At 55.8% G+C, this 22,295-nt stretch overlaps 1 protein-coding gene across 4 annotated transcripts in view; it reads left to right on the forward strand.

Annotated features, from left to right (window-relative positions):
• Nucleotides 1-14,742, forward strand: part of LOC122381069 (probable ATP-dependent RNA helicase pitchoune) — a 33,825-nt gene extending 19,083 nt beyond the window's left edge. For all 4 annotated transcript variants that reach the window (XM_043364805.1, XM_043364806.1, XM_043364807.1 and 1 more), the window contains exon 12: nt 14,058-14,742. In XM_043364805.1, the coding sequence (XP_043220740.1) occupies nt 14,058-14,375 (318 nt within the window). In that variant the 3' untranslated portion in view covers nt 14,376-14,742. The remainder of the gene's footprint in view (nt 1-14,057) is intronic.
• Nucleotides 14,743-22,295: the final 7,553 nt, after the last annotated feature.

The raw sequence follows: 22,295 nt of genomic DNA on the forward strand, positions 1-22,295 counted from the left end.
GCTACCATGATTCATGTCATTCATTCACTTCTTTTGGAGTCGCGCGGCGCATGTTCCAAAAAAGGCTGGAGGAACGATACAGAACTCGTGTTTTCAGTATAATGCGTGCACTGTTCGCCGAAAATGCTGAGTCTCTTCGCTTATCAATGCTGTGCGCGGTATGACCTCGGCTTCAGACTGGGCTGATGTAAAAACCGCCGAGGAAAATGTCAGTCAATGCTACCTGCGCCATGCGATGGTATTTTATATGACCATATTTGTGGCGTGTTTTAGGGGATATTGACCACCACGTGCGCCTCAATGAACTCACGAAAAACGTCCTTCCGATAATAGGTGACTGTCGCCCAGGAAAGGCTGCCCTCTGCCGATCTGGAGCACGGAGCAGCACACAAGGCTGGCCGTTCGTGAGCGCCGTGACCGCGGAACAGGCGATAGCGCGGAAAGCTACTGGGTCGGAGAACCACGTTACAGACAGACGCCGGGTGCCTCCAGACGGTGACTATAAAGGGTAGGCCGCGCAGTCATCGACAATGAGCGGCGATTGCCGCCGACTATAAACGGCAGCAAGCGATGCTGCTTTCGCAAGGCGGATATTGCATCTGCTTTGTTGGATGGGACGAGAAATCAGTGGACGGTTTGGATCGTTCGATCGTTATAGTACAAAGAAATGACCCAACCCAAGGGGGAAAAATGTTGATGAACGGTAGAGCAGACTCGGTATTGTGGCTCGGCATATAATTTCTTATCTTATTTATATGTGTCATTACTTTCTGCGCACGTCCGATTGACGTCAAAGTTGGCATCCGCGCAAGATCAGTTGCAAAAAAATACTCTTGGGAGCTTAATTGCTTGCGTTATGTAAGCTATCCAAAGCAGTCATTGCCTATTATCGGATGACTAAAAAAGAGTGCCGCCCATCGCCCTCGTATTTCCTCATCCTCAGCCCGGATTATGTACCACTTGTCACCTCCAAAACGCTGCCAGTGGCACGCTTACAGCGTGCTTTGGACATTCCGAGGCGGATGAGCCAACCTGAAAAGCGACGACCGCCGCCGCTCCACTTATCCGCCTAAGACCGAGTTCTTGGTGGCCTTGCGGAAACCTTGGTGACGACTCTGGTTCGGTGGGTACTTTCTGATGCGTGGTGCGGGCGGTCACCACCGATTGGTGCCCACCTACAGCCGTCATCCCACTGCGGCCGGTGCGCTGCCGACTTGTATAGCGTCTGATGAAGCGTCCACGAGCGGTGAATCACGGTACGCGTCCTTACCGGTCAACAGGTACTTACACAATGGGGGTGAACGCACCCCCGACAGACGCATCGCGGAGGAAATTACGGTCAGCGTACGATGGACGTACGACGAAGTTACGACGACAGTGCTCTGCGCATACGGTGGGCAGACGACGTGAGAATGGCTAATCCGTCCGGACAACAAGCAGTATGACTTCAGCGGTCGGCACACCTTTAAGCCCCGATAATCAATCCGGCAGAGTGTCGCGTAACTTAGCCGGCCACGGTGGGCGACATGTTATCTAACGCGACGACAGGCTGGCGAGCCTGCGATGACAATCGAGCGGGGCTACATCCCAGCGGCCAGCTGCGGTAATGCCAATTTGTCAGCCAGTATCAATCGTCAGACAGGCGTCGGTGGGCGTTCTGAAGAGGCTGGTGGTGTTGTAAGAAGCTATTCTTGTATGTGATCGTGCAGTCGCCGGTCGGGCGCCGCCCTGCTAATCAAAACTCCCTCCCCCGCGCTCCTTCCCCCGCCGCACGTCAGTCTTGCGTGGTGAGATTGACGCGGCCGGGCATACGCCCTGTGTGAGGGAGGTGCGTGGACGGACCGTCATCCCACCCTCGCCTCTTGTCCTCCCCTTCGCACGTCGACCCGCACCTCGCCTCTGTTCCTCGCCTCGCCAGGCGTTACGGCTGAGTGCGGTGCCGTTTTATCACCGGCGTCATTCGTCTCTCAGCTAGGAAAACACTGACCGACGTCAGGCGGTGACGTGGCAGGGTGGCAGACTGTCCACCGCGCCGCGGCTTTCTCTGCCGCTCGGCGCAGCTCTTTGTGAGTCTCGCACGGCTGAGAGGCCGCCCTCTCGAGGCCCCTCTTTCGCGCCGCCACCGCGCAGCAGCCGGCCAAGATGACCGCGCTGTATAGCGTGCTAATCCCTCGTGACGCTGAACTGCGCCGTGATTGATTGCAGCCGGTAATCAGGCACGTGCCGCACGCGTTCGGACGTCTTGAGTCGGTCCCGTAGCTCAGTTGGTTAGAGCGTTGGACTCCGCGTGGTGAGAGCACGCGTTCCCGGTTATGACAGTCCGGGTTCGAAGCGCGACGGGCGCTCGACATTTATGGGCCTCCTGACAGGTAGGTATGGTTGCGGTTGGTGGCAGGCCGTAGCCAGGCGAAGTCAGCGAGGGGACCGGCCGTGCGCGGCTTTGTGCGCACGTTAAACTTTGGACTCTAAATTCTGCCATAGAATCGGAATTGCGCGATCGGAGGGTAGAGGGCAGGGTCATCGCAACAAGCTTCGCTTAGCGGTGGCTCTGTCCTTGTGAATCCTTCCCATCAAAAGGTTCGGACTAAATTTATAAAAAAAAGTCTTCCCGCTGCGGACTCCGCTCGGCGATGTGTCTTACCGGCGCTGGAAAGGGTCCGTGAGATTGGTGGGACTGCTGAGACAAATCGAGATGGACGGCGGAGAAGGGCGGAGACGCTGAGGTCCGCCTCGGAGACAGTGGAGGAGACTGTGGAGACGGGAGGAGACGCCCGGGCGCAGATTGGTCCTGGGCGGAGGCCGCCGAGGTGTGTGGGCGGTGTCGATGAAAAGCTCGTCCCATTGACCGGTGGGGGGTCCCTGCTGGTGGCCAGGGCAGTCGGGCGGCGTCAAAGTCCGCTGGCAGAGACTGATGAGGACGATGCGGCCGGGCGCCGCCCGTGGACACGCCATCACTGGGCGCAGAGATGAACATCTCGCTAATTACACGGACATCGGTCTTCTGAGTCACGGCTGGCGTCCGGCGTCCTATTTTATGGCGTCAGTCCATACCCGGTCGTGTAGGAATGATTGGTCCACCAGCTTGTTAGGGTCAGAGTGAGCCCCGAGGTACACCAGCGACTGATGAAGCGGGCTCATTATCGAACCGGTGCTGAACGTTTCTGAATACTTACTCTCTAGCAGCCGATGGAACACGGCACGGCGAACCGCCCCGATCCCGGGCGGTGGATCTGATCATAACCAGTCCGGTGTCGCCGGCGGCGAGTGTGCTCACATTAGCCGAAATTACCCGTCGCGGCCGGTGCATGGAAAGCTGCTGCTTGGTGCGCCGCCGGCCGCCCGCATGCCACCGGTGTTGAGATGGGGTGTTCGGGCCCGCGGCCAAGGAATCGGAACAGTGGAGAGCCGGCTGGCAACGGTGGACGGAGGCGCGGTGGACGCCCGTGGACGACCGTGGACAGTGGTGGACGTTATGGAATGCTGCAGAGCACGATATACGATGGGAAGTACAGAGGGCTGTTGCGATATGCGATGGTAGACCATGATCTGGTTTGACGACGAACAATTGACGACAGTGTTGATTGTTGATCAGCTCTGTGGCATACTGATGATGTCATCCGTTGAATGCGGCATGAACTGAACTTGTCGACGCGGCGTCGCTCCGATTGTTATACTAAACGCTTACGTTAGCGCAGCTTTGATCGGCTATTACAAGAGCGACGGCAATGGTCGCTCGATCTTATTTGGGAGCGATGTAAGGTTCACGGAGAACTGCTCTACATGTTACAGAGAACTGAGTGGGAGGGTTAGCCTTCCGAGGGCCCATGACGGTATGGTGAGCGCGCGTTCGTGGCATGTCTTGTGTGTCAGCCCTGTTGGAAGATCCGGCCCTTTCCGTACGAGGTAGTGTCGGTGTGTTCGGTTCAGTCTCGCTCTCTGTGCACAACCGTCGGCGTTCCTTTTCCAGTACACCGATGTTTGCACAATTGACCAGAGCGTTTCACAATTCCTAGCTGTTACTGTGTGTGCTCCCTGCCTTAGAATAGGAACACAGGTGCCGTGCATACCACTGTGAACCGGAAGTGCGATCGTCTGCAGCGGCCGCGCCACTCAGCTGATAGCTGGCCGCAGAGAGAATCAGCGGCGGCTTTAGCGCTAATGCTGGGCTCTGCGCGGAGGCACGCCGGTCGGCAGTGGCCATCAGGCGGCCGGCGGTTTCGTAAGTGGGCTTTATTCCGCGCAGTTCGTGCTCGGAATCCTGATCTTCGGCACGGAACGCGCCCAAAAGCGCGCCGCGGCCCCCGTCGGCTGGCCTTGTACCCGTGCTCCTAATTCACTGCCTCCATACGCGGTGGGGTGGCGTTCCGTCTGGCTCGGGTCCGATCCTGAATTGGTGCACGGGGTCCTGGAGGTTCCAGAAAATTTGTCGGCATTCGGTTGCCGTTGGCCATCGGCCATTAGCTTTCACCTTTCCGTATGGGATTTATGGTGTTTTTTTTGGGGGGGGGGGGGCTGGGGACCTATTCTTAACTCACCTCTGAGTCGCACCCAAATTCAATCATTTACAGCATTTATCTTACTTCATATTTTTCTCTCTAATCACCCCATCCTCTCGTTTTCCAGCAACCAGCTGAGTCAGCTGTTCCCTAATCACCCGCTATGGCTGCGTCACTGGCACCCTGTGACGTCTCTGGCGTCTGCCGCCGCCACCCGGTCGCCGGTCACAGTCGAACCATTCATGGCGCTATATCGGCAGCAGCGGTGGCCCCGCCGATCCGGCCGGTCGGAGCAGCCCTGTTTACATGGTCACCGCCCGGTGACGTCATCACTCCTTATATGGCAGCTGGCGGCAGGTCGGAGCGCAGAGCTGTCTGCTCGAACCGGGCTGGATCCGTCTTCGATATGAGGTTGAACTGTTTTGGTGTGTCTTTGTTTTGGATCATTGGAATTTAGTTTGTTTTCATTTGACAGGACGGATCGTTTCTCCACACGCCTATTGTCTTTTATCGAGTTGAGGTTACGTAAGGTACCTGTTTGTGATAGAATTTCGCTTCAGTCCAAATTTTGGGTGTCTGTTTCGTTTTTGGTCCGATCAGGTCAGAGGCCTCTTGCACCAAAAACCTCTTGCACCAATGCTTGGATTATTTTGCATCGTATACCCAGTCCAAGTCTCAAATGTAACAATTTACGTGCAAAATTTAGCAAGCACATGTAAGATTATGTATTGGGCTATTGCAAACAAATTTACCACCGTTAAATTAGCTTATCCTGAAACCGGTTTTTCGATTTTACCTAGCTAGGTAGTTTGGTGCAAGAGGCCTCAGGTCGGATATTTACCGACCTTCGGTAAAAGTGCTCCTTCGTCAAGTATTCATTGAGATAAGGGAAGAGTGGCAAGATATTCGCCTTCGCATAATTATCGCACTTGTTGATTCGAAATTTGGCAGTGGGCGAATGTAAGCTCATAAGTTGACTTGCGGACAAGTGTAATAAGCCGCGATTTGTAAGTCGATGCTAGCGTTCCTTCCTGGCATCCTTCCTCATTCGGGGAAAAGCTTTTTCCTTGGTGTGGCCTGGCGCGAAATGCCACCACAAGAAGCAGACTAAAAAAAAGCCTATCAAGCGCAGCGGTTTTAATCCGAACAGTTTTTACGCGAAACTGCTTCTTTTGTCTGGCGATCATCCCTGGCGATAGAGTTCTGTTGGAGCGGGGCTGGTGCTGGGGGTCCGTCCGGCCGTAACGTGGCGTGCTGAGAGGCGCCGTGCTCTGTGCCGTGCTCCAGCGCCGTGCCTGGTTCCACCCACAAACCCGCGCACCGGCCGCGCATGCAGATCGAAGGAGGGTCTCATTCCACAGCTGAAAAATGGGCCTCTGAGGGCGGCCCGGCCGATTTGGTGCACGGACGAACGGGCGCGCCGCGCAGCTTTTTACCGGAGTTCGAACGGCGTGCTGCCCTGCGTAGGAAGCGGGCAGCTAATTTGGACACGAGTGTGGGCCAGACGGGACGGGTCCGGCCGAATTGCCGGGGAGGAGTGGAGGAGGGCATAGCGGGATTGGTAAAACAGACGTGACATCCACGTGTGGGTAGGACCGGACTTAGGGTGGGCGATGGTAGCGTGCCTTTAATTTGACATCCTCCACCCATTTCTGTATTGCATGCATTGACCTCAGTCGCGCCCGTGGAGCCACAGAGGCTCGGGGACCTGGCGAATCTGGTTTGTGGGTGGAAGGAGGGACGGACGCCTTCACGGTTACGTCATGGTGAAGTCACGAAACGGCCGCCAAACACCACATTGTGGTTTGGGTACACTGTGTCTGATTTTCCCTTTCATCGAATGTGATGGGGTGCATTGTTGTAGCTGCGGTCAGCGCCCCTTTGCAGTGTCCCAGCAGACGTAGGGGAGGCCCGGGAGGTATGGGCCGGTTTTGTGAAAAGGCAATTTTCTTCCAGTGAGCAGTGGCTAGACCCGGTTTTTCACTCTGTGCATGTGAAATTGCCTTTCGCCTACAGCGTGTGCCTGATATTAGGCATCTGGGATCAGGTATTTTGTCTCCAGATAACTTCCAATAAATCATGTGCTTTTTCGATCCATCAAAATACACCGGGAGGTATGGGCCATGGCCCAGGAGGTATGGGCCGGTGCCATGTTTCATATTCTTTTCTCGACAATGAGAGAATACTCGTAGCTGGTATCTACCTTGATCTATCTTAGAGCCCAGGAATCGCATAAGCGGCCAACAGCTTACTACATGGAGGTCACTTGGGCCCATATGTATTTTGGTAAACTCAAGGCTCAAGCATGCACTATGAAATAAGATCAATAATATTTTTCTGTTCGAATGAAATTTGAAGTTAAATTTTCGACCTTGCGCGACAAAAATAAAACTTGTTGACGGAGACATTCAATGAAATCAACACTTTTATTTATTTAGGATCAACGGGGTGGGTGGCCCGAACCTCCCGGTTAGGACGCCAGAATGTGCGTAGCATCTCAGCTCATAATCTTGCAAGAAAGCTTCAAATTGTCTATCCAGTCTTAATTTGCATGCTTTAAACTTTATGTTAGCGATGGTCTGACATCCAAAAACGAGCCTGGTTCAAATTTATCACGAATTTTCTGTATGTACCGTATTTTACTCGAAGAGGGCAAACACGCTTTATCACCACTCATTGCCAAAGAAGACTGAGGAAGATTTTGAAAATCACGTGGGATGTATAACGGAATGGTTGCTACCAGTTAACTCCGTCAAATGTGTAAAAATACGCAACACTTCTTCAAAACTGCGATGGCCCATACCTCCAGGGGGCCCATACCTCCCGGGTCTCCCCTACCACAAAACGAAGGGAATCACTTTTCCTTTGACGGTCGTAAAATCGTCCGTCTGTCTCTGTGTTTGTGTGTGTGGGTGAGTGGGCGGCCGCGTTTCTCTGTGTCGGTAATTTTGCCGTATATGGTGAGCCACCCCGTCACGCCATCCCTGGCGCCTGAGTTCCCGGACGGAGCAGCGCAGATTATGTCTCCGTTTCGCCGTAGGGCGGGTGACGTACTGTGGGTCTGGTGTGGTCGGAGCAGGCCACTGTCCGCGGGCCGGACATGGCTGCGGCCGCCGCCGGCCTCCGCTGCTGCCTCGTTACGCACTAATTACCCCGTTATTGAGGCGCCGATCGCCAGGCGAGGGCGTATCGCTCGGCTAATGGCACCGGGACCCACTATCGGCCGGTCCCGCACGTATCGCACGCACTATCACACGCACGGCACGCACTTCATGTAGCTCCGTCACGCATGTCCGGATTTGACGGCCGTGTACTAGAATTCGACATTATGTAGGTGGCTAGGTAGGTTTGAACTGTTACGTGTAGGTACTCCCAAATTGGTGTGAAGTGTTATGTCTACTCCCGAATTGGGGTTTACGTGAGTGCAACTGTGCGCGCCAGCCGGGCTGTGTGGGTGTCCAGCTGGAGGCGCGCTATGTCAGAGGGCGGCGTCGGGTTTCAAAGTCTCCGCCCGGCGTCGGTACCCGTCCTGATGTGACATATCGCCGGCTCCTGTGAGCTCTGACGGACAGCTGTCGGGCTGACGGACTATGATCTGGGTGGAGGAACGACCAGTTGTGACTTTGGGCGGAGTAAACCTCACCCACTCCACCCTTACTGAGTGGCTCTGATGAAATTCGTCAACCGCCCGGCGCCTTCCAATACAAACCCATTGCCCTCCGCCGCCCCCGGAGCTGTCGCTCACCCCGGCAGGTTTGGCAGTTTGAGGAAAAATGGACGACGCTCGCGGCCTGGCCGCATCATCGTAAATCAAACCTTTGTCAATGGCAACGTGCAGCCGCCCGCCCGGCCGGCCGGCCGTTCACCGTGGCGGGTCTCGTCAGTCGCCGTGCCCTCGGGCGGCGTGCTGTAACGGACGATCACCCGCGTTACGTTCGCGTCTGTCTCTGACTGTTCGGCAAACTGCCCGAGCCACGGCCGGCCCGAACGCCCCCGTAAATACATCACGCCAATGGACGAGATGGGTGATAATGCGGCGCGCTCGGCGGCGTAACTACGTCTGTAATTGACGGGTGCCGGCGGTTTGGGATAATTCAGTCGGCCCAGCGCCGGTCACTAAATGGCCAACATTGGAGAGGCCGAGGCAGCGGCGTGGGTGGAGAGAAGATGGTCTCCGAATGGCCCGCGGAGAGGTAATGCCCCCCGAAGGCCGAACGGAGAGAGTGGGACACAAAGACATGACGATGGCGCGTCACACTTGTCCAGATAGCGCCGTCTGGAAAACAGCGACGAGCGAGAAATTTGACAACAATGTGCATCGTGGTTCGTTGTCTGTGTGACGTGTTTTGTCACTGTGGGCACGCTGGCGTTGAGCGAGAGCAGCTGCTGACCTGACCAGGTGTGCGGGGTCACGCTGACCTGGCACCGGTGACCCTCGGCCGCCCCCGCCCCCGCCCCCGCCGCCGGCGCGGCGGCCACCAGCGGCCAATTGCCGCGCCGGGCCCACCGCCCGCGGCTGAGGGCTGCGCCGGTGGCAGAGGTGCCGACCCGGCTGAGAGGGGATGATCTCGGGTTATTACTGGGCCTCGTCACCTCTCCGGCCCCGTGTTACACTGTTCGGTGATCTCAGCATGGTGTAACCACCGCCTGGAGGGCATCTGGTGTGGTAGTCTGGCGAGACAGGGTCCAGACGTGGCACTGAGGTGTAACGATGAGGTGAACGGGTTATTCTTCTGGTTAACTCTCGACTTGTTGTCCAGATTTCGGAGGATGAATCACGTCACGGTGTCGGCGGCGGACGATTGGTGGTAGTAGTCTGATGGTGGTAGTAGTCAGCGGCCGACGATTGGTGGTAGTAGTCTGATGTGTGGGGTAAATAGAGTGGGGTGTTTGGACTGGTGATAGCGGAGCCGGCGGCCGTGACCGCCGCCGTGTCTGGGTGTCACTCACCTGTCTGCGGGCCGGCTGGGTCGTGTCCCGGCCCGCCCGAACGGAGCACCTTCAAAGGGGGCCACTGGGCTGTGCCGGGTCGGCGGGGGTCGCGCCATACCGCCCCGCCGGCTGTGGCAGAGACTGGTGCTAAAAGGGACACAAACTGAGCCGATTGCAGTGGGTTGGTGATTTGTATTCTAATCACAGCACATGGTGGCTGACGATGTCCAAGCGGTTCAAGTGTTTGCAATGTTCAATGGTTTGCCGGTAGATTTACCATGATAATTTGAAGCCAAAAGGTCGCCGATTTGCCGGTTGTTTTTGGGATATCTGGGTGATTAAAACAGTAGTGAGTCCAGGGTATTTTACAATTTGTAATATACCCCTCGATTTTAGTGGCAACTCCTCAGCATATTTGTCCCCCTCTTTCGCTGCCGCCTCCGCAGCCACCAGGTGCGGTGGAGACGACAGGCCGCTGCGGCGGCCGGCCATTCTGTTCAGCGCGGCGTCACTGATGCCCCCTCCGACCACCGGCCGGCCTTGCAGCCGCCGACTCTGATCCCGTGATGGGCCGGGGCCGTACCGCCCGCTTGATGTAGGCTCTCCGAGAACTGGTCGGGTCGACCACGTAGCTCGTTTGATGGCCGTAAGAAACATGGCCAGTGCCTTCGAGATGGTCTGGTCTAACTTGCTCGCTCTGTTCGTGTTTCTAGCCGTCTTGTGGGCGGAAATGTTGACCTGGTGCTGGCCTGAAAGACGCCGTGGTGCGCCCCACTGAGCCACTCGTGCCGCGCCTGAGGCCACATCCCACGGATGTGTCGGCCTGATGTGGTCAAGGACAGTGGAGCTCCCGTTGGAAGGCTGTGTCTGTCTGTCTGTCTGTGTGGGCGGATCCCAACTAGTGCAATCAAGTCCAGCCGGCTGTTTTACCATCTGTCAGGGGTGCCGGCGCAGGCGTCTATTTTATTCCCGTCTCGATTTACGGATCAGAGTGAGATGTGCTGGCTGACTTCATACTGTGTGGGATTAAGTGAGTTGTTGTCGAGTTAACGTGGTTAGCCTTGCGTGTGCAGCATTGGGGTTGTTTGTTTATTATGCTGCCGTTATCCTAATACGGCAATGTTTTCGGCGAGACATGGGTGAACCACTGATGTGTCGGGTGTTTTATTTGGTAACATACCCGCTCGGACGGGAGTGGGTACAGACTTGCGTGACGCCGGCACGTGTTATTTTGGGCTCTTCCGACGTTCCGGTTAGTTCGACCACCTTCGAGTACCTTATTTGGGAGACGCCAGCTCAACAACTGGGACCTGCTTCTGGCCAAAATTAGCGTCCGCACCAAATGCTTGTTTGCTGCTGTATAATATTTCAGCGACATTTCATGCAAAACCTTTCTTTGTTGACTATCTGTTCACCTAAGTTAATTATTTGTGATATTTTGGTTTAGGATTAGTTGTAGACTCGGACTTGGTGGCTCTACTCGGTCCAGACCCTTCCCATTATTTTAGTGAATGCTTCAGCTGTGGTCTTGTTTTCTGTTGTTTTTGGGAACAAGCCCCATATGACTGGGAGTTCATTGTCGGTTGCCGCAGAGCTGTTCTTTGAGCTTGAATTGATTCTGGCCTCGTTTTGCTGTTACGGACCCCACTCACGCAGCAAACATCTTAATTGCATTGGTGCCTTATCCCACTCAGCAGTAACAAGTATGCGCCTTTATCCCTGAAACCCCACCAGTCTGTCAGTTGGAAAGTTATCCGGTTTGCCATTTTCTGGCCGAGTGCACCGCGGCCCGTGCTGCTCCCTGAAGGCGGCAGCGCCGCGGTACTATCGGCATTGTTACCCAACCCGCACCGGGGGGACCAGTTGGCTGTTTGTGCCGGCTCGGTCGGCAGGTTTTGTCGGGTCGTCGGCGGCCGGCTGCCGCCGCCGCCGCCTTTCTCGCCAATTAAAACACGAACCGAGACAATTGTTCCGCCCGCGCCGTGGTAAATCATGCGTGTTGACTGGTGGCGGCCGCGGAGACGGGAGATTGTGTAGGGCGCTGACGGGGCGGGTAGGGCGGGACGGTAGTGACTTCCTACTGGTGACAGGTCACCGATATTGACGGCAGATTGAGAGCCTGATTACCCGCATCGGCATTCGACTTTCACATTTGACACTGACATCTGACCACCACACCCTGTCCTCAGGTCACCACCCCTCAGCCCTGTCACTCTCTGCGTTATGTGCGTGCGCGGGTGCCGGTGCGCGGCCCCATCTTGTCAGTGGGTGACGGAGAGACCCTCTCTGCTGAGTGATCGCCGGGCGGCACGGGACGGAGGAAATCGGGACACCCTCGGGCTGCCGGCGCGGGAGGCCGGCGTGGTTTGCCGGAGAGCCTGATTGGACCCCGTCACGGCAGCGGGTGTTGATTGGCCGTGACTCTGCGAGCCGCCCGGCCCGATCCGGTCCAGTTCATGGCGCCGAGCGGGCGTACCGGCCGCCCCTGTTTTGATTACATTCAGACACGAAGTCTGTGGAGAGACTGGTTTCAAACGCTAACGTGCTTACGTCTGAGTTGTTTTTGGACTAGCTGTGTCAGTTTTATTGCGGCAGTTGATAAGTGTCTCGTAGTTTAGCTAACAACTGAGTCAATGAGTTCGGTCAGGTCCCATCGCATGCCAAATTGCCATCATTTACTGGAACAAACGCGGCACCCTGGGGTCTAACCCTCGACCGCAAACTGCCGAATCGACTCACAGGAGTCTATAAACGCCCTCTTACTTCATCAGCTAAGTGGTGTCTGCCCTCAGCTCAGCCGACACCCATCAGACCGGCCCAGATTGCCCCAATCGCATCCGTCAGTCACTCTCAGTCCGCCGCGCTCACTCGAACTCTGATGAGCTGGGAGCAGCTGGTCGCTCTCCTGTGCCCGCTCCCTCCCTGCCACACACGCCCGGGCACGGGTTACGAGTTTACGAGTTACGCGGCTACTGGCGGCGGAAACAGACGACCGCAGCCGGCCGCCGCTCGGCCTTCGTATATTTATCTGAACGGCACGTAACGCCGCCCGGTCCCGCTGAATCACCGTTTATTTTCGGTATCAGTCGGTCGGCGCCGAGACAGCCAGTTGGGGGCTGCTCCCTCCGACCGCACCGACCTGACCTTTTGCCTCCGGCTACCTGGTCTAGGAGGGTGGTGGGTGCGGGGAGTTTGTAACACAGGTTTGATCTACCTACCTCGTCTCATTCCCATTATGCATGTCTTTCTTTCTCTCCGTTTATTTGCTTTAGTTCTGGAATGCTGCTTGCCCGACCCTAAATTGCCTGAAATTGACGTTAGCAATGTCAGAACAAAATTACTACACTAAACAGTAAGGCAACTTGATAATCTAATGCAATCGGGTAAAATAGCATCTCATCCCGCGACATTCCTGTGACGGGCTCCACCCATGACCGAGGTGTCACTGGTGAAGCACCAAGAGCCGATGAGGAGCCGGCGTCTCTGTGCCTCGGGCTGTTGACGCGGCTGAGGGAAGGACTGCCTCCGTCCGTGTTCCTCGGTGTCTCTCCGTCCGCTGATGGGCGGATGTGGCGGCCGCGGACGCAGGGTTTGGCGGGCGACTGATGATCAGACGGAGCGGGGACGCCGGTGTTGTGGTCGCCGCTCCGATCTCCGGATCAGCGGAGACGCGCACTGTTGTGACCGGCGATTGGGAGCGGGGTCGTTTGGTGACGTCAGTGCCGGATGGTGGGGTTGGTGGGGATGATGGGGATGAGATGAGATTCTGGGACGATGAGAGAAAGATACTGTCAGCATCGCCGCCACAGCCTCAAATCTGTCCCCGTCACTGCTACTGCCAACGTAACTACCACATTCACTGGCAGAGCCGTCACTACATGCTTACTTCCGCCGCCACCATCACCGCCAATGTCACCGTCTCGTCACCAGCCACCACTACACTGTTTCTGTCACTGTCACCGTCATTGTCACATCGTTGCCACCGTCACCACCGCTGCCAATTGCTGCCATTGTTTCTTCCACCGTCACTGTCACCGCGTCACGCATGAGAGCTCCCCTAATGGACCGAAACTCACAGCAGTCTACCCGGTAGTTAGTAAAATTAACACCATCCAATTACCCTCTGTGTCCGCTGGCGGAAGTCGGAACCTTGCGCCCAGCTGTCGGGGTGTCTCACTTACCCAGGAGAGACGAGGACTGACGATCCTGTGTGCGCACCCGACGATAAATGGAGGCAGCGCGGTGTCCGTGTGAAGGATCTACGCACCGCTGTGTGTCGTGGGTCGGGCGGGTAGAGAAATTAACGGGGTCGTTTAGGTCATTAATAATAGCGTCCCCTCCTGACACGGCCGGGCTATTTGGCGTGTTCTGAGGCTGGAAATTCGGTGTTGATCGTGAAAAGAGAGAACATGTGGGACCTTTGGAAGAGGGAATGTTGAGCAAACAATTGCGACACGTAAATTTATGGAGAGTATTTCCGCTGAATCCAATGACCTGGTCTGATCAATGAAATCAATGACGACACCTGGAAATTGTCTCCTCTGTCTCCATCTCCGGCGTCCTCTCTTCGCCTCCGGTTCCAGTCTGCAGTTGTGCCGACTCCATTAACCCGTGTGCAATCATTTACAGCTGGAGCGTCTCATCACCAAGAACTACTTCCTCAACCAGTCGGCCAAGGAGGCGTTCCGCGCCTACGTCCACGCCTACAACTCGCACAGCCTCAAGTCCATCTTCGACATCGAGCAGCTGGACCTGAAGAGCGTCGGCAGGTCGTTCGGCTTCACCGTGCCGCCGGCGGTGGAGCTGAAGGCGCACGCGGCCAAGGAGGGCCGCGCCAGGAAGCGGGGCGGCGGCGGAGGCGCGGCGTTCGTTCACGACGAGCAACAGAAGGCCAAGAAGGCCAAGATCTACTCTCGGCCGAAGCCGGGGAAGGGGTTCGTGCGGTGAGACAGCGCGGGGCGGGAGGGCGAGTCGGGGTGACTGGGAGCGGAGCTGGGAGGAGCGGGAGGCCGCCGAGGTGGCCGGTCAGCGGACGGAGGGCCTCCATGCTGGCGTCGGGGACGCCGTGTGCCGAATAAGGCGGCGCGGGGGCGGCGCTGGCGCCGCGCCGGCCTCATAAGGCGTCAGGCCGGCTGGTGTTCGGGTGGAGCCGCCGCCCCGCGCCGCCTGCCGTCAGCGCGCCGCGGGGCCGCCCGCCTCACCTGGGTGGCCGGCGGGGCGGGGGCGGCGGGCGCCCTGTGACCTGACCGGGCGATCCGTCTGTGTTGTGTGACAGCCGGAGGTGTTGAATGGGAGCAATACACAGTCTCACAGAGCAGCTGGTGTGTGTCTGTTGTGCGCCGACGCCCGCGTGGGAGGCGGGAAACCAGCGGTCGCCCCCGCCGGCCGACCTCACGTCACGGCACGGGGCCGAACACGAACTACGTGGGCATGGGGAAGATGGCCGCGCTCCTACCTGGAAAAGAAAGCCTGTCCGGCGCCTGGGTGGTGCCCGAACAGCAGTGCCGCTGCCCGGTCTCGCCCCCGCTTCAGATTGGCGTTCCGTTCATGTCGACACCGATTGAGTGGTAACAAGTCGAGATGGCTCGTCATTTTCAAAAGTTTCTTTTCTGTCAGGTACTGCTTTCTGACAAACTCTGCCTTTGAATTCGTCGATTACAACCGATGTTTGTTTTTGTTTGCTGGTCGATTATGTTACTCTCTTTTCAATAAACTAGGTAGCACGCTCCCTGATAATAGTTTGTAATGAGATAATAACATTTTTTACCGTCCACGTGGGTTTTAGCACCAATAAATAATGCAAAATAAAATGAATGTCTTCCTCTCAGCGGGTACTCCACCATCGTCATTTGAAGCGGTTTGAAGCAACTGCATGTTCGGTGATCGTTTTATGCTCCAGCTAACGGTGATCAGTGACTGCCAAGTGCTCCCGGTATGTGGTTTTTGCCCCGAACCAACCCACTCGCCGGGGCCGGTAACTTTAGCTCAGTGACGTTTAATGGGACGTTACTTCACACAGTTGGTGCCTGCCGTCATCCAAGGCGGTATTGATGGGGGCAACAGGAAGCTTACAGGGTTCTTCAGCTCGTGTAGTTAGCATTGATAATTAAACAGTGGAATCGAGTGATAAATGTTAACATTGATGGGTTTTTGGTGATAAGGCCACTTCTTTGCCCTTTTTTGCTGCACACTGGTCTTCTGGCGTTTGTTATGCGATTTTGATGGGCGCGGACATTGGTAGTGACACACGGCCAGTTTTTCAGCTCTAAAAACCAGCAACACGTACCAGTATCTTGCAGACAGTCGTAATCCAAGCTTAACACGCTTATCAGAGAATTTTTATATCCGAGGGCAGTATGATCTTTGGAAGTGCTGATTTCCAGCAAATCGTGGGTATTTCCTGGAATCGCACGATCTTTGCCGCGGTGTTTTGGTTTTTGATTGCAGCACCCAGCAAGGTCACTGTGGGACATTTTATCCCAGCGCAGAGATGTTCCGATTGGGTCAATGCTTGCGGTCTCTGGCAAACTGTGTTATTATCTTGGAGTCTGTCAAGTCGTGTATACTTTTTACCATCATCGTGATTGATACGGTGATCCTATTGCCTCTGCGGCCAACGCGTGCTTGTTAGCGTTTATGAATTATGTAGTGTACCTTTAAGATGTTTGTGGCCATTTTATTCCCATCATACCTACTCTTGGCTTCTGGGGATGTTAAAATCATGAAAATTGTAATTTCATATCGTGTGATTTTAGCGTCACGCCGAATGTGCATTAAAATTGAAAAGAACAATGACTCGGCGTATTCCAAGACCAAGGCTAAAAGTCCAACCGGCGCCAGTTATGCGCTCAAATTGGTCAATTGGTGAGTCATGCACCGAGGACTGACTCCGCTCCAAAGCTCAGAATTCCGAGCCACGATGATATTGTATCAGTCGTGACTGGCAGGCCCCGTTTCATCTGAGGAGAAAGCAGCTGTAAAAGCCATCACTGTCCAGAGCTGGCCGCTATTTCTTCGGAGCCAGCCGATAGATTTGGAGCATTGTACGGAGTGAGTCAATACACCGAGTACCTGGTGGGGTCATCACTGTTGTATGGACGAGCTCTGGCTGTCTCGTCTGTGTTCGAAGTATACCGGCCGCCTCCCCGCCGAGTTCCCATTCCATCCCCTACTGAGGTGTGTAATGCGTGCGTCGAACAATTCCCAGTCGTACGTCAGTGTTGGACAGGCGGTCACCGACGCCCGACTTTATGCTGTTGGGTGTGGTGTAGATTACTGATTAGGTATAAACACGAACTTTGTGCCAAAAAATAATTTGGGATGATGCTGCACATGTTTTTGTGGTTTCAGCAATGACACCTATTAGCCAAACATTTCTCAGTTTGGTTTGGTTTTTATGGGTTTTCAACAGGGTATCGGATTCAATTTGTATCTTAGTAAGTTTTCACTATTTGTGAGTGAATAATATTGTGACTGCGACGTGGCACAACCTATGCCAGGATTTGTGACAAATAGCCATGGAGCTAGACGCCGGAGGGAACTTACGAGCGGTGTGATATTCTAAGGCGACGATAAATAACGGCTAACGCAGATATTTTGGGGCAGTTCTGAGAATGAGTCACCCAAAACCTCGAACTGCTTCCACCGCTACGGCGTGACGCGAGAGCAGCTTTTTCGCCTCGTCATGTCGCTAAAAAGTGCAACACCTCATCCAGTTTCTTCCGCTGTAGTGTTCACAGCTGGTCCCTCTCATCGCGCTAAGAGGTCATGACGGGTCATTATGAGCGGCGGCGGCGGCGGGCGCCAGGCCCACCCTCCCAGTGCCTCTGAGGGCGCCGCCGGCCGCCAGTGCGCTCAGTTCGCCACATCAGCCAGCCGAGCCTAAAATACCGGCCAACGCATTAGTGGCATCGAGCCTGAACAAACGCCTCTGGCCGGCACTGAAAGGCCGTGGCCCGTGTAGCAGTGTGCCCAGGCCCAGGCGCCGGCGGAAGGGAGAGGCGGCGGTGATGGCGGGCGATGCCGGACGATGGCAGAAACGGAAGCAGTGTCAGAATTGAAAAGCAATGTAAGTGTTCTGCTAAGGTGTCAATCCAGCGAGACCGTAAATGGCTGAAGGCAGTGCCAATCAATCCCTGACCGCCGCTACCGCCTCCGCCGCCGCCGCCGCCGCCGCCTTCCGTCACCACGGTCTGGCGTGTGACCTGTGTGACCTGGCCGACACCCAGCGTGCTCCCCGGCCGCTCTGAATCACCGCTGATTGATTCAGCGGCGGCCGGGAGGAGCCCGATCGGCTCTCCAGTGTGTACGCTCTCGGCAGACCACCGATTCACCGGTGATGGATCGGTGGCTCGGAGAGGAATGGGCGCAACTGGGGCGGACTGGCGCGCTGCGGCGGTGGAGCTACAGGAGCGCGACGAAAGTGTACGCACTAACGACACTTAGAGCAGGTGGCGTCTTGAAGGCAGGGATTTGTGCAGTGATTGATATTGTCCGCAAAAGACTAAAAATGCTGTTATTGCAAGTGGGAAGAATTCGATCAAGTTGCGTCGATACGGATGGCCGCGGCGATGCGAAGCGCGCACTGGATAGCTGAATAGCTGGTCACAATGCATTCACCTAAAACATTTACAAAATTAGATCTGACACTTCATCAACGGCGATAGCCATTTCAATAGAGTTACTTCACTCACATTACCACTTTTTCCAATTAAAGAATTCCGCACGCGTAGTTTCGTCGATGGTAATCTATTTGGCCGACAGCGGCAATGTCATCGCGGGCCAGAATGGAGGCGTTGACTGCGCGGTGAATCGGGCGTGTATCAGCAGGGTATCAACTGGTAGCAGATGCCGGCTGTCGCAGGAGCCCTCTGGCAGCTGCCGTAGCGCTCGATTCCTATCGCTCCGACACCGGGTGCGATGTTGATCTTCTAGTGGCAAGCAGTGCCAGCGGACAGGTAAAAAACTGACAGCAGCATATTGTTTGCCGCGGTTGAACGAGGTTAACACGCGTCGGACCGGCCATCTCACACGATCTAACTCGGAGGAGAATGTCACATTCGCAGGACAGTAACCGGACCAGATTCGCGGGTCGCCCGTTTCCCAATCCTGCCTGCTCCTGCGGCAGCTGCGGTCGGGCGGCGAACTCTAGTCCGGAATGAAGCCGTCGGCTGATCCGCAGCGCCGATATTATTTCAGACGCACACGCGCTCCGGCCCGTCTCGGCGCTGTTTCCTCTGAAAACAGCGCCTCTGTTTTACTCAGCCGCCTCTGATGAGCGCTTAATGCCGACGGATGATCCTACCCACCGGCGGCGCGAGTGGCTCTCGATTTCGGACCGGCGCTAAATTACGACCTTTTCGGAAATAGCTTGGTTTCTTGAGCGGCCGCCAGCTGCGGCGCCGGCTGTGGGAGCGATCGTCGGCGCCGTCTCGACGCCCCGGGGAGCCGGAGCCGGCGCTGGACCGGCGGTCCGCGCGACGGGGCCCGCCCGAACGTCGACAGGTGTTTTCGGAGGTGGTCGCGGCGCGGCGCCGCCCTGCCCCCGCTGTCTCCCATCAGTGCGGCGGGCTCCGCCCCTGAGACCCGAGGGACACGTCCGGACGGCTTTCTTCTCATCAGTCCTGACGTCATCCCTGGCCGCGGGCGGGGGCGGCGCCGCTCCCCGCGCGGTCACTGGAGGCTGGAGAGCACAGCTGACCCGACAGCGCCCTGTCTACGACCAGGTGTGGTCCGGCGGGGGGCGTGTCGCCGCCCCCGCCCCCGCCCCCGCCCGAGCCACCGCCCGGCGAGGGTCGGCCGGCGGTATACGAGCGGGCGCGATAAAAACGCTCCGGCCGGCGAGCGGCCGCCGCCCGCCGGCGGGGGCGGCCGTGCCCAGCTGTGCGGGCGGTGTCCCGGCGTGTCCTCCGCCGCAGGAGCTGCGAGTCCTGCCGACAGCCACGGCCCCCTTCCGACCTCCCGAGCCCACCGGCGGCGCGGCAGCCCCGGGGAGCGTCCCGGTCGGGCCCCAGGCGACCCCGCGGCCACAGTTGCGCGGCCGACCGGCCCCGGCGCCGTGGGAGGTGTCTATTACGCGTGTTGCGCACGCGGGCGCCGGCACGCAGCGGCGCCACGTCATCTCGCGTCATCTGACATCACTGGGCGCCGAGTAGCGGTCCGAACAGCTGGTGTGGGATCCGAGACCGGGACGGATAGGGCAGATCCTGGATACCGTATCAGCGGATCCACGACTGCCCGGGCCGAGATACACAGCTCAAGCAACAAATAGGCATAAGCATTATTTTTGCTGCTCATAACATGATTTCAGTCTTCATGAGTTAATTAAATGGGTTTTGAGTAGGTATATATTTACATATATACCTAACAGAAATGGAGGCGTATTGTCGATGCTTATATTCTCCTCCATAGATGGCGTTAGCGTTAGCGCCGTAAGTTAGGCTGTACCGCCGAACATGAATCCAAGAGTGACGACCGTTGTAGTGTTGTAACGAAGATGCAGACACAATGTAGATTGTAGGAATGATTCCACCTATTGAGCTATGATTATAAGACGCGAATCCAGATCTTGAGCTGTCCATAGAAAAAAAGTCATTTCAATGCCCCTTCAATGTGCAAAGTTAGGGGGCCAACCAATCTAGATCGTTCCGGATTCGCCTGGAGGTCTGCCCGCCCCGCACACTCATATCTTACCACTCGTAACGTGAGGCGTGTTGTACAGTCTGTCTTAAAAGTACCGCGCAAAGTGGCGGTGGATCCATCAAGCCTGACCGAGAAAGGGCCTGTTTTAATTTAAAAGTCACCGTCCAATTGACCTAGGGAATGGACAAGGATGTCAATTGCTTCGGTGACCCAAATTTAGCAGGCCCTTGCTCAGTCAGGCTCGATGGATCCACCGTCACTTTGCGCGGTACTTTTAAGACAGACTGTAAGTCGTAATACTTGCCGGCACGCGGCACCGCCCCCACATCGTAATCTTATGTGGCCCCGAAATAAAGCTGCCGCGCATCCCGCCCCGGCCGATGCAGATGGCTCGACCGGGCGTTACCGTATGCATAGGTGAGCCAGCGGGGCGGGGGCGCGGCTGCAGTGCGCGAGGGTTCGAGACCGGTCAGTACCGAACATGGCCTAAATCTGTGACGTCACTGACTGCCAAACAGCCGCGGCCGTATACAGGCATAGTGGCGGTTACGGATTATGACGCAATGGGTTAACCGCCGACGCAAAATCGGTGACGTCGTGTTGTCGACCGATACTCAAATTGAGTCGTACATGCTGATGTGACCGGTGGTTTGTAATAAGCGATTTGCGTGCTTACATGGTTGTCTTTTAGTACGCATGATGATTCCTCATGAACTTGCTATTGCAGTGTTTAATGTAAAGTATGCGTTGCGGTCGATTATATAAGTAAGTCGCCCAGTGGCCACCGGCCCACCCGCGGACAAATACCTACCGCGTATGCGTCGGAAGACATTGTAACGTAACAGTGTCTTTTACGCTATAATCCTGCCGAGTTCACGACAGAAATGAAGGAACAATGGCAATGGCGTAGCTTTTCCCTTCTAGCCTTTCATCGAAGACTCAATTTGCTAGGCATGCAGAAGACACCCGCCACATTACTTTGACCGTGATGACAAAGCACAACTCAAGCGGCTTTGTTCGCGAAAGCTATTTTATTGTCCGTGCTGAGTGGTACTTTCAGCTGCTAAATTGACCTTTAAAACGGTGTGGGATTGAGGGATTAATAAAATGTTACCACCCTCATCCCTTGCCTCTTTGCCAGCTCGTCTCGAGGATGCCGGTAAATGTATTCACTCACTGCTGCAGGTGTGTAACTACAGGCGAAGTCACTGGTAAGAGCGCCGGCGCCACACTCTGGGGGTGGTTTACGGGTCACGGTGAGGGCGCCGAGCGGGCGCGCTGCGTTTTACGCGTGACGCCCCGTTTTTGTCCACCCTCCAGCGGGGTGGGATGCAGTTGTTGGTCGCATTCCGTCCTGACGTCTCGTCTGTCCAGGGAAATGACGCGATGAGTGGAGCTTTTTTCGGGGGCCGCTGTTCCGACACATTGACGGATCACCTGCGGATGAGCGGCCGCACTTTAAAAGCCAATTGTAAAAGTTGATGGCAATCACTGATAAAGGAATGAATGAATGCTGTTTGAAGGATGCGTATAATGCGCAACGGGCGTAGGTGCTATCCATTGCGTAAGATTGTTTGCTCGTATTCCTTAGCTTACAGTCTTTCACATTTGGTATCATTTATGGCCTTACCATTGTCTGTTAATTAAAATGTAGCTTTTCCGTTTTTTTATCCGTCTTAACCGTCTTGAAGCAAATCAGCTACAACAATAATTCGCATGCGTAACTTGACCGGCCTGCATTTTCATAAACACCCTACACTCAGCTGCTATGTCCCGGCATCTTTATTATAGCCGTGTATATCACCATCTGATAAATGTGATATGCGCTGTGAGCCGTGGGCTGAGACTGTTTTGTCGACGACACGGCGACGTCGGCCACGAGTTTACGATAAACACACTGGCCCAGAACGGCCGGAGAAACTCCCTCGTGCTCCACACAACAGACCGTGAGCCCTCCTCCCTGACATGAATATGCTAATGGACTGTCCACAACTGTCCATATCACTTTCCGAGGGTCTGTTTGTAAACGCGAGGGAATTCTTCGTGGACGGCTTTCCAGTTCTAATTTGAATTTTACAACACGGTGGGTGGGATAAAGTCATTTGCAAAAGTCATCGGTTTATAGTCAAGTTTTATGTAGACAGCTCAGATAAGAATGCGCCTTGTAGGTGGATAGGTATGTGGATTTGTGCCATGTCTATCCATCTTTTGCCTAGATGATGTAGA

Source organism: Amphibalanus amphitrite, unplaced genomic scaffold (assembly GCF_019059575.1).
Source record: "Amphibalanus amphitrite isolate SeventyFive unplaced genomic scaffold, NRLGWU_Aamphi_draft 000113F_arrow, whole genome shotgun sequence".
Lineage (NCBI taxonomy): Eukaryota > Metazoa > Arthropoda > Thecostraca > Balanomorpha > Balanidae > Amphibalanus > Amphibalanus amphitrite.